General features: G+C 39.3%; 1 protein-coding gene across 1 annotated transcript in view; it reads left to right on the top strand.

The window, feature by feature from the left end:
• MPP7 (MAGUK p55 scaffold protein 7) overlaps positions 1 to 13,617 on the top strand; it is a 128,659-nt gene that overhangs the window by 38,021 nt on the left and 77,021 nt on the right. The window contains exons 3-4 of the mRNA XM_068986756.1: positions 9,446 to 9,523; positions 11,846 to 11,926. Of these exons, the coding sequence (XP_068842857.1) occupies positions 9,446 to 9,523; positions 11,846 to 11,926 (159 nt within the window). The remainder of the gene's footprint in view (positions 1 to 9,445; positions 9,524 to 11,845; positions 11,927 to 13,617) is intronic.

Below are 13,617 nucleotides of genomic sequence, written 5' to 3' on the forward strand. Positions count from 1 at the left end.
TGTATAAGTGAGACCCAAAGCTGTGTGTGGGCACCCGCATAGCTCAGCAGCATAACAGGCAGAGTGAATGCCCTGATGGAGGAGGAGGCCTGGGGGGTGAGGAACTAGCCTAAAGTCCCCGTGGTTGGCACTTGTTGGGGGCACAGCTCCAGCTGGAATCAGGTAGGGGCTGGGCCATGCAGGAGCCCAGCTACCTTGAATTTCAAGGTGCATTGGCAGCCTACCTTTAATCTCAAGTGCAGTGTCAAAGCATAGACAGATTTGAGTAAGGAAGTGACAACTAATTTATGATTGCTGGGTGTTTCTACTGTGAGTGAAGTCTGGATTCTGACACTCGTTTTCCATATAGTCACGTTGGAATGTACTGCCCTCTCTTTACCAGATCCTAGCTCATCTCAAAACTATGCGTTTCCTCATCAACTTCAACAGAACTTGGGGTTGTGGGCAAAGGGTCTTTAAATTCCCATAGGGAGTTGAGAGCCAACCATGGTGGCTAGTTTGGTGTGGTCTCTGAAGTAATTCTGGTGGTGACTGTCCGTTTTCCAAGAACCCTTGCATCTAGCAGTTAAACTCTTTTCTGTGTGAGGACTTTGTGCTTTCTTCTCCCCAAAGACAGGACTTTCTCTTTTGGGAACAGGGCATCCAGGGTGATGCTTGCTTTACACGGGTCCCTTTTTCACATGGGGACAAATGTACCCATTTACATTTTTCATCACAGACCACATTCTGCCAGGAAATCCCATGGGTCTTGTGCCCTCTCCACCATTTGCTACTTGCTGTGGTCAGATTTAACATCTGCCTTTTCTGCGTTCACCCAGGCTTTCTTAACCCTGTGGCCACTGCCTTCATTCAAGTCCATTTATTCTTTTACTTTGTTTTTGAAGACATGTTGGGATGGGGGATGGCATTTAATCAGAAACATGTATTTTCTGCTTGTACTGAGGTGGTAATTTTGCTTCGATGTTTTATCTTCAAGCATTAACTGTATCTTATGTGTGTGCGATGTGATATTGTCAAGGAGAAACTAGTGCGTCCTCTCCTTGGAATGTTAGTGGAGGGTCTGAGGGAAAATCAGGACATACACTATCATTTTGGGGGTATATTCTATTTTCTAGAGACAGCGTGAAGCTCTTTTAATGGTTACTTTAATTTTCACAATATCATAGGTTTTAGGGCTTCCCAGGTGGCTCAGTGTAAATAATTCACCTGCAATGCAGGAAACCCAGGTTCGATCCCTGGACTGGGAAGATCCCCTAGAGAAGGAAATGGCAAGCCACTCACTCCAGTATTCTTGCCTGGGGAATGGACAGAGGAGCCTGGTAGGCTGCAGTTCGTGGGGTCACAAAGAGTTGGACACATCTTTGCTACTAAACAACAACGATAGTAGGTACTATAGGTACTATTCTTATGCTGTTCTGAAGGCTGGAAGTCCAGGATCAGTGCTGCAGCAGATCTGAGGTCTGGTGAGGGCCTGCTTCCTGGATCGTAAACATCCCTCATTTTGTTCTGTGTCCTCCCCTGTGGACTGGGGAAGGAGGGGGAGGCACCCTCTGGGGTCTTTTTTATTAGAGCACTAACCTTTTTGAGGAGATGTCTGCTCTCCTGACCTGATCACCCCCTATAGACCCACCTCCTGGTAACATCACATTAGGGGAATAAGTGGCAACATATGAAACATGAAGACTTTCTTTTAGAGCTGTAATGACAGTGCTTGCATGTTAACATGTAAACTCCAAGTAAGCCTAGAACATAATTATTGCTACTTGTATTCTGAGACCTGTCCCAGCTCCATGTCCTTACATTACCCCATCTGCCATTCGCGATACCATCTTCCATCTCTCTGATGAACATTTAGCAGTTCCTGGCTTTTCAATTATTATTGAAATAACAGATCTTTTTTTAATGGCAATCTGATCATTTCACTATGAGGCGAAGAATGAACGAGGTATGTACCAATATTGGATGGTTTATATACTTCTGGAGTGAATAACTCAAGTTCAGTTTTTGTTGAATCACTAACACATTCCAAAGACACTTTAATGCCCTGGCTACTCCCTCTAGAATATTGTTCTGGGAACTAAAGGAATCCGATCTGCCGAGAAAGTTCTGGGAAGTAATTTCAAATAGAAGCACTACATAGTCAACCAAAATCAAGTTTGTTGCTTTTTATAATTTATCTTAAGCCTAAAAACCGTTTTTTGATATTTACAACCACTTTATCCCATGTCCCTTATAAGAATCTTTGTAGCAATGTTGCCGGCATCCTGGCCTGAATTGCAGGCAAAGTAGCAGGGGCTCCCCTCTTCCTCCTTCTGGCTGTGTTCCAGGAATAGGTACAGGCTCAAAGTTCTGTTTTTTAGCTGTGCTTGTAAGCACAGGCATACTCATAAACTCGCATCACAGAGAACAGCAGTCTGAAGACAAACGTAAGGATCTCTCCTTCAACCACCAAAAAGTTAATTCAAATTAAATGGACTGTTCTTTTCAACTTAAAAAATCCCCAAACAAACCATTAAGATCAGGTAGAAACACTGACCAAAATGGATCTCACTGGGCAAATGAACCTAATTACTCATGAAAGTTCAAATATAAAGGTACCTTGAATCTCCTCCTGGAAGCAAAAAGTGATTTTTTCCTCTCACTTTTCTAATAATATTGCACAAGGGAAACGGATGCTACCTTATTAGATGCCAGAATTAATTTACATTAAATTACTGACCCAGTCTTGTAATTCTTACAAGAAGTTCTTCGAAGTTCTGGGTAAGAGTCGCAGGCGTTTAAAAAATACATTACTGAGCTTGTAAGAAAGCAAGGAAAATCACTAGTTGTAGAAATGAGGTGGAAACTGAATGCTCTGCAGGTAACTGGTGTTGAGCTTCTGTTGTGTCTGTGATGAGGGGAATGGCCAGAGGTGGGGTAGGGGGCCACTGTCTTGACGTTCGGGCTGCAGGAGATATTGAGAAACAGAGAAAATGGTTACTCTGTTAGTGAATGCTCAGGGGAGGAAAATTCTGAGTCCCTTTCTAGGGAGAGGGTGAGGAATTTGATCTGTCTCTTCTTGGGATTAGGTAGGAACAGAAGAAAGTCCACTTTAAGAATGGTAACCATGAGTTGGTTGCTCCACAGCTTGGGGTTTGAGTTTTTTACCTACAAAATCTAAGTGCCCTGGGCTGTGACATTAAGCGGAAGGGCTAATGATGGTTCTACCTCACCTATCAGAAGCAAATAAAAAAAATATTTCTGTAAAGGTATACCTTTTACCTAGGACTCCTTCATGTAACACCCCAACTGAAGATTTTAACAACCCTCAATTACAGAGCATTTGAGAATACAGTTTATCTTCAGCATCTAGTTTATCTTCAGCATCTAGTCAGCTGACACCACCAACAGCAAGATTAAAACATAAGCACTCTATATAATCAATGTTGTATAGCCTATAAAATAAGGACATTTAAAGTGATATTAGTCACAAAAGAAGGCCTTGATCATAGTAACTGGTGGTAGGAAAAGAGAACAGAAAGATCTGTCAAATTCTTTGAACTATAGAAATAAAAAGTATAGTCATTAAAAAAAAAAAATCACCCAAAAACTCTGTGTCTAGATTCATCAGAGATTAGACAAGGCTTAAGAGAACAAAGTAAAAGGGGAATTAGATCTCAGGAAAACTCCCAGGATGCAGAGAGAGAATGAAATTAAGACATACCTACTTGGTGGTTCTTTTGATTATAGGATGCAAAAAGCTTTGTATAAGAATAAAGGGCTAAGAAGTTTGGTCTTAATAACTATTGAGAGTGTAGATCAAAAGTGCAAACACCAAATAAGAAATGGCAACAAGAGAAAAACTATGGAGTAAATTCAAAGACTTCTAACAGACTATTTTGTGTGACTAGCACTTTCACTTTTCACTTTCATGCATTGGAGAAGGAAATGGGAACCTACTCCAGTGTTCTTGCCTGGAGAATCCCAGGGACGGTGGAGCCTGGTGGGCTGCCGTCTATGGGGTTGCACAGAGTCGGACACGACTGAAGCAACTTTGCAGCAGCAGCAGCAGCAGCTTCAGATAGCTCCTTTTAAAGCCAGACAAAAATGGGTAACTTTCTAGGGAATAGTATTTTCTGCACCTACTAGGACACATAGAAACAACAAATTGGAGAAATTGCTATTAACAAAGCAGAGGAAATAAAATATCAAAACACCAGAGTCAGCTGGTTCCTCAGGGGAACACCATCAGATATTTAAGAAAGATATCACTGCACTGGTATTTAGATGCTTCCAAAGCACATAAAGGGAGAAAGCTTCCATAGTTTAAAAATAATCAAAGTGTAGCTTTGATATCAAAGACCCAGTAGGGACCAAAAGAAGTACCAGTATTAATTATGAATATTGATGCAGAAATTCTAAATAGAGTATTGGTCAATGGAATTCTCCACTGATTAAAAGAACAATATGTTGTAACACATGAAGTTCATGGTGGGAATACAGGGATGGGTCGGTATTTGGAAACCTCTAAAGAGAACTCGTATTAATCGGTCAGATAGGAAAAACAGTATGAATATACTATAAAACATTTTGTGGATTTGAGCATTCATTCTCTAAAAGTACTCTTAATAGATTTAGAGCATGTAGATACTGATTTCACAAGATAGGTCTATGGCACTGTAAAGCCAATGTTTATCACCTTAAAGGCAAGAATAAAACAAGCATTCAACTCTCATCAGTTTTATACCCTTTTTTGGTTTTATCTGGAGGTGTCAGCCGAGAAAATTAGCCCTGAGAGGGAGACGAGGCGTGTGAGGGCAGAGGAGGACGCACAGTTGGCACCACTGCCTCTGGTCTTGGTTGTTTTCGTGTTTTAAATTCACAACTTCTCTTCCTCATCCCTTTTGTTCTCTCGAGCTAAAGTTTTGGTTTTTTTTTTTTCCCCCTTTTGGAGAAAGATTAAATTATTAGTCTTAAAAGAGGGTCTCAGCCATTAGAGTACTTTGATTTTAAAAAATGTTTACACAATATCATGTGTAATTCTTGGCTGTCATTGTGCCCAGTGGGTCTTCTTTTAATACCGAATTCCCTCTTCTCTGTGTTTTAAATAAAGGAGGGAGATAGGTGTGTGTGTGCACACATGCATGCATGTAGTGTCTGTATGCAAACACGTGCCACTTTTGGATGAGTACTATGATTGAACACAGCAGAGATTCAAACTACTGTATAGTTCTTTTCAGTGCTTTTTAGTACTCATAATAGAAGGCAAGGAAAGGATTTTACAGCTTTGATTTATTTACTGTCATTCAGATAACCTCGGCTGTGTTTGGCAGTTTACCTCTGCACATCATTGAGACATTATTTAAAACAAATGATTGCATCGAGACTACTCAGGTTTTATTTACTGAAGCTTATTTAAGGCAGTTTCTTCTGTACATGTACCAAAGTGAGAATACTGGCACCAGATTTCCTTACAAACATTGAACATTTATTTTCAAGATGTGAATGTAAATAAAGGTACTTAGGCAATGGCACCCCACTCCAGTACTCTTGCCTGGAAAATCCCATGGACGGAGGAGCCTGGTGGGTTGCAGTGTATGGGGTCACTAAGAGTCAGACAAGACTGAGCAACTTCACTTTCACTTTTCACTTTCATGCATTGGAGAAGGCAATGGCAACCCACTCCAGTGTTCTTGCCTGGAGAATCCCAGGGACGGGGGAGCCTGGTGGGCTGCCGTTTATGGGGTCGCACAGAGTCAGACACGACTGAAGCGACTTAGCAGTAGCAGCAGCAGCAGCAGAGCTTTCCTATAAGATTTGGTTACATCTAGAAATGACTTTTATTTTAAATGACTTCTCTCCTGTTTAGATATGTAATTATAGAAAACAAGCCCTTATGAGCACTATTTAATGGAGCATAAATGTATGTATGTTTTGAATTATCCTTTTTTCTTAATAGTATGTTGTAAACATTTTAACATATGCCATTCCTTTTTAGGATTTTTTTTGAATAATTGCATATATTTTTATCATATGAAATTAATGTAACCAGAGTTTCCTCTTCTGTCCAGTTTTCTTTAACCCCTAGCTTCTTTCTATCTTCAGTTTCTTCCATTTTTGCTGTCTTATTCTTCAAGGGAGAAAAGCGAAGTACACTTTTATTATGTAGTTGAATCTGCAAAGGGAAATGTTTAATTAAAATAAATGAGATTTTTCAGATTTGGGGATCCATTGTATTTAGTAAGGGATGCTATTTGTCTTATTGCTGAAGGACATCTTGGATTATTTATCTGTCTTTTGGATTCCAGAATGTTTCCCCTCAGGGGAACTTGCCAAACTATATATCAGCGTGAACTTTTCTGGGGCATTACAGAGTGAATAATATAAAGTGTTGCCATGTTATCTAATATAAAAGCCACTGGTCACATAGGAATTTTTAAATGAAAATTAAAAATTCATTTCCTCACGTCCAGTAGCCATGCTCAGTCCAGGAACCCCAAGGCTAGTGACTCAGCTCCTGGGCAAGCAGGGCAGGTCCAGCCTCAGAAGGTTTCTTTGTGAACCTTGGGGTCACGTCTGTACATCCTACGTGTTTGTGTATTACAGTTTTTACATCAGTTTGGTTTTAAAGTTTTGTTCCTAGTATACTGGGCTTCCCTAGTGGCTCAGTGGTAAAGAATCTGCCTGCAATGGAAGAGATGTCAGTTTGATCCCTGGCTCAGGAAGATCCCCTGGAGAAGAAAATGGCAATCCACTCCAGTATTCTTATTTGGAAAATCCCATGGACAGAGAAGCCTGCTGGGCTTCAGTCCATAGGGTTGCAAAGAGTGACCATGACTGAGCTACTAAATAACAGCCATTATAAATACTAGTAAAAAACAGAATTTCAGTATGTTTGGAAAAAGTGAACAGTTCAAAATTATTTAGAGTAATTTTTACTTTGCTAACCAACTTAATTTTTAAAATTATGTTTTGAAGTAGCACACCTTTGAACAAAGGGTTTCCAGTATCTGGAAATTCTAGGAGAACATTTAAAATACTACTAGTATAGTATAGCTGGAGACGGCAATGGCAGCCCACTCCAGTACTCTTGCCTGGAAAATCCCATGGACGGAGAAGCCTGGTAGGCTGCAGTCCGTGGGGTCGCTAAGAGTCGGACACGACTGAGCGACTTCACTTTCACTTTTCACTTTCGTGCATTGGAGAAGGAAATAGCAACCCACTCCAGTGTTCTTTCCTGGAGAAACCCAGAGGCGGCAGAGCCTGGTGGCCTGCCGTCTATGGAATCGCACAGTCGGACACAACTGAAGCGGCTTAGCAGCAGCAGCAGCAGTATAATACAGAGTCCAGGGATGGGCAGGGAGGGATGGACTCTTACACCTTTGAGTGAGGATCTAGAGAGGATGATGTAGAAAGAGGAAGCTGTTTTTAAAAGATACTCAGAAGCAGCAAATTAAATGGAGAAATAGAGCACTTATCTGGGGCATGTAATTTAAGGTTATAATTATAGTAGTTTGATAAATTGAGAAAAATGAGCAACCAGAAGAAAGGAAAAACCAAGGGGAGGGGTGGATGGGAACTGTCAGTCATCCTGTTGTCATTGGCAACAGCCATTGTGATTTGTCGCTTCTCTATCCAGCCTCCTTTCTGTCATATTCACTCAGCTGTGAATGAGGTCAGTGGAGAATGTGGATGAGATGTTAGTCTGAGACAAACTAGTGGAGTGATTAAGTGCTGTGATGCTGAGCCAGATGGCCTGAGTTTTAAATCCCAGCTCCTCCATTTACTATTTGTGGGACCACAGCCAGTCATTTAACTGTGTATCTGTTTATCTGTAAGATGGTGCTGTCTACCTTTCAATGTTCTTGTGAGGGTCATGGAATTAAAATCTACTAAACTCATTGAAGCCCGTATTATTAAGAGTACTAATGACTAGTCTGAGGTAGTACAGGCATATGGTGAAAGCCTGATTTGGATAAGCCTTGGGGTTTATTGTTGCAGGAAGGCGGGACGCTTAAAGAGGTAGCTGCAATACAGTTAGATGAGTTTTGTGGGCAAGGAAGTTTAGTATTCTATGATAGTATCTGTTCAAGTGACCTAATTCTTGATAATTATTTAAGCAAAATTAGTTTAACTTTTAGGATGGTTGGTTTTTATTTTAGAGTATACTTTAATAGTTTCTTCAAATCAACTATTACTTGTTTCATAGCTTGTATTCTCCAAAATTTGTTTATTTTCATAATATGATAAAAGTTGCAAGCTTCCAAGATGTTAAATAAGAACGTTACCTTGATCATTCTGGTAATATCATAAGTGTCAAAACTCTTTCCCTGATGCTCTGCATTGCGGTTGCCAACAAGGTAAGAAAATCCTCTCTTAGCAATAGCATCTGGCTAATCAAAATAAAATCTGTCTTCCAGACTTTTTACGAGAGTTTGCTTAGTTTCAAGCATAATTAAGAGAGTATTTTACTTGATACCTATTAAGAACAGGAAATCATGAGATACAACTGTTTTTCAAATATAAGTGGGAGAGCAGTTATCTCAAAAGTAAATACAAAGAGGCTAAAGTATATTTTCAAGCATAAAAATGTAAAGGCACCCATGTAAGAGCTGAAATAGATTACACTTAGGTGCTAAGAGTTATACATTTGTCAAAGCACCTTTCATTTCTTAACTATCTTTCTGGTTGTATTTTTAAATTTATTTTTTATTAACTATCATTCTAGATTTTTTTTTAAAGGAACTCAGTTTGTCCTATAATGCATTAAAATATATTCTTTTGTGTTCCTAGGGTAATGGTGATGGGAAATGAAGAATAAAATTATCCTGTATTAAGAGAATTTTTACTGGTTTTCCAAAATGAAAAACTGAAGCTGAATAGTTATGAGAGATGTCTCTAGTTATGAGAAATCCCTTTGTTTTGTAGAAGTTTGGATGGGTGCAGGGGAAAAAATAAAGGCGTGAAGGAGCCCTGTGCTGGGTGAGATGTCTTCCTAGAGGGCTGGCCCTTAGTCTGCACATTGCCTGGTTCTTCGTTCTGGGCCGTTATTACACACCAACTGTCAGGATGTGGCTGCCAGTTTCTTGCTTAGCTTTAATCATAATTTATGTTTTTAGCAGGAATATAACCTATGACCACTGCCTGAAGTACTGAAGCAATTATGTTTTACAAATTAAAGATTATATAAAACTAATGGTTATTTGGGGGGAACAAAGATTTCATTTTCTCATGAGTTCTGTGTCACGATAATCCCACCCCCTGCCTCCCCAGTTTGGCTTCATGTTACAAACATGGAAGTGTTGTCCTAGATGAATTATACACACCTATTATCATCGGTGGGTTTATAGAAACGTGTTTGTCTAGAATGTTCAGTAGACCAGTCTCTATTGAAATGATCAGAATGTGTAAACGTCTCAGGTGATTTGCTGGCAGGTGAACTTAAATTCGTTTGCCTTTCTTCTAGATTCATGAGAAACTTCACTACTACGAGAAGCAGAACCCTGTGCCTGTCCTCCAGGGTGCGGCAGCCTTGGCCAATGATGTAAGTGTGCCTTCCCGGCTCAGGTGGACTCGTCCTCTGCGACCCCCTGGGGCAGGACTCATCCTAGTGTAGACAGATGTGTGTGCTCTGGAACTGCACACTGAAAGAAGCTGTAGATGCCTCTAAAAGGCCTGAGTTTACCACTGAGTTTACACTGACCCTAGGCTGATTTTCCTTCACTTTCCTGTCTTAAAGATTTTGCATGGAGATGCCCTCTAGTCCTTCCTTGGTAACTACAGAATAGAAATTTTAGACTGTGCCTCTGTGGGGAGAGATGCTATCAGCTGCCAGTGTCTGAGAAAGTCCCAGGCAAGAGAAATGCTTTGGAGAAATAGAGACAAATGAGATGGCTCTATCGCTGACAGTCCTGAAAACGACAGATGCTAGCATAGGAATGAGGCGGATGAAATACATAAAAAGACAGGGTTGTTTTTAAAATGGATTATAAAGCATGGTCATGATTTATGGATGTGAGACCTTTCCAAATTACCTTCATAACCAAAAAATAAATTTGAGCTGCAGTTGGCATTGATGGAGTAGTTAATTTCCTGTAGCTATAATTTTATTTTAAATGTGGAACAGGGAACTAACTTGCTGTTTCTTACTGTTAACTTTCGGACTCAGATGAATTGAGCACAGATCTGGATAAACTGGAGGGGACACTTAAGCTGGACAAGAAGCACATGTGGTTGGAAGCTGGTTTTAGTGACATCCTTCAGCCTGCTGTTTTTTAATGTTTTAAACTACTATGATAAAACTATAGTTCAGTTTAGTAAGAGATTAGAGCTATAAGTATAATATTATGGAAACAAAAACTAACCATCTTCAGAGGTTGATTTTCTTTGTTAGTACTGTGTATTCTAGTTTAGAAAATAAAGCTTGTATAGTGAATCTCCAAGTTGTATATTTTCCATTTAGTTCCCAAACATTTTTTTCTTCCATTTGTAGCTACAGAGATTACAAATTACAAGGATGTTGCAATATACATGTTTTGTGAAGAAGCTTACCTCTGAGTTGCAGAACCTAAACACTTGACACTTGGAAAAACCTTGAAAACCAGTTTTAAAACATTTACTGTTGAGAGTTTGGGGAAATATTTATTTATAAAACAATGTAATTGAGGCACAATCATGTTACAACATATTGCACTTTTTTTAAATTAGAGATTTTTGTGCAAATATAATCTTAGCATTTTGTAATTTATCTCAGAAGTGTATTTAAATGTTTAAAAGTGCAAAAAGCCCTTTGTGTCTTTTTGTAAATTAAAAATTTTGTAAAATTGTTACCTTGAAAAAGGAAAAGTACCTTTTGAAATATATTCAGTGAATGTATCAATTTTATCTGGTCTTATTTTCTGTGTATAATTTATTATTACACCCCTCATTTAGAGAAAAGTCCTTTCCCAAGATATGAACAATTATTTTTAACTTGCTAGAAACTATAGGGACAAATGGAAAATTGATGCAGTGTTTTGAGAAGGGTTTTTAAATGAAAATATATGTACATATTTTGCATTCTGTGCTGCATTTTTCATATTTTGAATGTTTTTTTTCCTATTTGAATCTTGCTTTTCTTCTTATGAAAATGTTATGATCCTTCTGAGAGCCTAAGATTGCATAGAGATTTTGATAAAAAGGCCCTCTTAATGAAGAATACCAGGTAGGGTCCAAGCTCTGCTCCTTTATCTAGCTGGAAGCAACCAATGGGAATTTATAATCCTGGTCAGAGAACAGTCAGGATCTGTGGGACCAGCATAGTTGTCAAGCTATTATAAGTCATTTTATGATTTACCTATTTTATATGTAACAGACTGTGTAGGTAAACATAATAAAAGTTTCACATCATTTGCTCCTTTAGGGGCATTCTCATTCTTTTTACCCCAGCTCTAAACAGCAAGCTACTGTGGGTTTTTGGAAACCCTGTGGATTTCACCACCTCATTCAGAAGTTCTTTTTTCTGTTTTTTTTTCCTTTTTTTCTTTTTACGGTGTCAACACTTGATCCAGTCCTTTTTACAAGTGGTCCTTTGTCTGCATGCAAAAGACCATTTTGCAGATGAAGTGCTGGGGTTTGCCCTTATTGCAATAAATCAGAAAGGGATCTGGCTGATACGATTTCTTGAGTTGTACTCAGCCGGGAGCTGGGTCTGAAAGCAGGGCTACTAAGAGCCTCAAAAGAAGAGCAGTGATTGATAGTCTGTTTTCTTTCTTGCTGACTTGAGCTTAATCGCTGGAAAGTAGCAAGATAGCTTCTCAGTTGTCACAGGTGGAGCACACCCTGTTCTCACTAACTGTTCTTCATGTCAATGTGATCTCCCGTGCAGCTGGCGGAGGAGCTTCAGAACAAGCCATTAAACAGTGAGATCAGAGAGCTGTTGAAGCTACTGTCAAAACCCAATGTGAAGGTGAGGACGTGTGACACCTGTAATAAATATCTCCAAAAAGGGCCAGTTTCTGGGACTTGAGATGGATTTTGTTTCAACCATCAATTTTCAAGTAAATATGTTTTCGAATAGTGCACAGTATTTTAATCACTTTAATCCCGTTAAGGAAGAAGAGTTGCGTTTTTGATGATGATGTTGTGACAGTCTATAAAATACTTAAATTGGGAGGCTCATGATTTAAGTTGGAAAACAGAATGGAGCTTCAAGGTCATTTTTCTTTTAAATGAAGTTTAGAGTACAGGATACAGAACCTTTTAAGTGATTTTGTGTAGGTTTGTTTTACTTGGCTAGTTAATGGTGTGCCAGTATGTTTGACAACAATATCTATTTCTCTATGGGACCTTGTCAGCATTCCTCTTCCTCCTCCAGCTTCCTCTGCATTTCCTGCCCACTCCTCTATCATTTTGTGTTTCAGTGGACCCTGCTATTTTACAGAGCAAAGCAGTTTTCCAGTAAAATATTGGTAGATCCATCTTGATTCTCCCCACCATTTTTTGTACAAGTTTATCACTTATTTTTCCTCCAGCTGTGATTGGTCAACATAACCTATACATTTTGGACTTGATAACTAATGTACTTGTATGTGAAATATTGTTCAGGAGTCAGAATAACATATAAGTAGGTAATTATGTAATTAAAGTGATCAGGTATCTCATATTTCTGTTAAGCATTTATAGACTGTTGAATGAAAATGTCCACCTAAATGCAAAAACTAGTGATTTCTACCTTTTTTGAAAAATGTCCTTTGCAGTGATACTATATGTGGTCTTACTGATATTCTGTACAAAAAAGATCTTCACGACACAGATAATCACGATGGTGTGATCATTCACCTAGAGCCAGACATCCAGGAACGTGAAGTCAAGTGGGCCTTAGAAAGCATCACTATGAGCAAAGCTAGTGGAGTTGATGGAATTCCAGTTGAGCTATTTCAAATCCTGAAAGATGATGCTGTGAAAGTGCTGCACTCAATATGCCAGCAATACTGTAAAAATTAACAGTGGCCACAGGACTGGAAAAGGTCAATTTTCATTCCAATCCCAAAGAAAGGCAATGCCAAAGAATGCTCAAACTACCACACAATTGCACTCATCTCACACACTAGTAAAGTAATTGCTCAAAATTCTCCAAACCAGGCGTCAGCAATACGTAAACCGTGAACTTCCAGATGTTCCAGATGTTCAAGCTGGTTTTAGAAAAGGCAGAGGAACCAGAGATCAAATTGCCAACATCCGCTGGATCATGGAAAAAGCAAGAGAGTTCCAGAAAAACATCTATTTCTGCTTTATTGACTATGCCAAAGCCTTTGACTGTGTGGATCACGATAAACTGTGGGAAATTCTGAAAGAGATGGGAATACCAGGCCACCGGACCTGCCTCTTGAGAAATCTGTATGCAGGTCAGGAAACAACAGTTAGAACTGGACATGGAACAACAGACTGGTTCGAAATAAGAAAAGGAGTACGTCAAGGCTGTATATTGTCACCCTAATTATTTAACTTCTATGCAGAGTACATCATGAGAAATGCTGGGCTGGAAGAAACACAAGCTGGAATCAAGATTGCCGGGAGAAATATCAATAACCTCAGATATGCAGATGACACCACCCTTACGGCAGAAAGTGAAGAGGAGCTAAAAACCCTCTTGATGAA

Source organism: Capricornis sumatraensis, chromosome 15 (genome assembly GCF_032405125.1).
Source record: "Capricornis sumatraensis isolate serow.1 chromosome 15, serow.2, whole genome shotgun sequence".
Taxonomy (NCBI): Eukaryota; Metazoa; Chordata; class Mammalia; order Artiodactyla; family Bovidae; genus Capricornis; species Capricornis sumatraensis.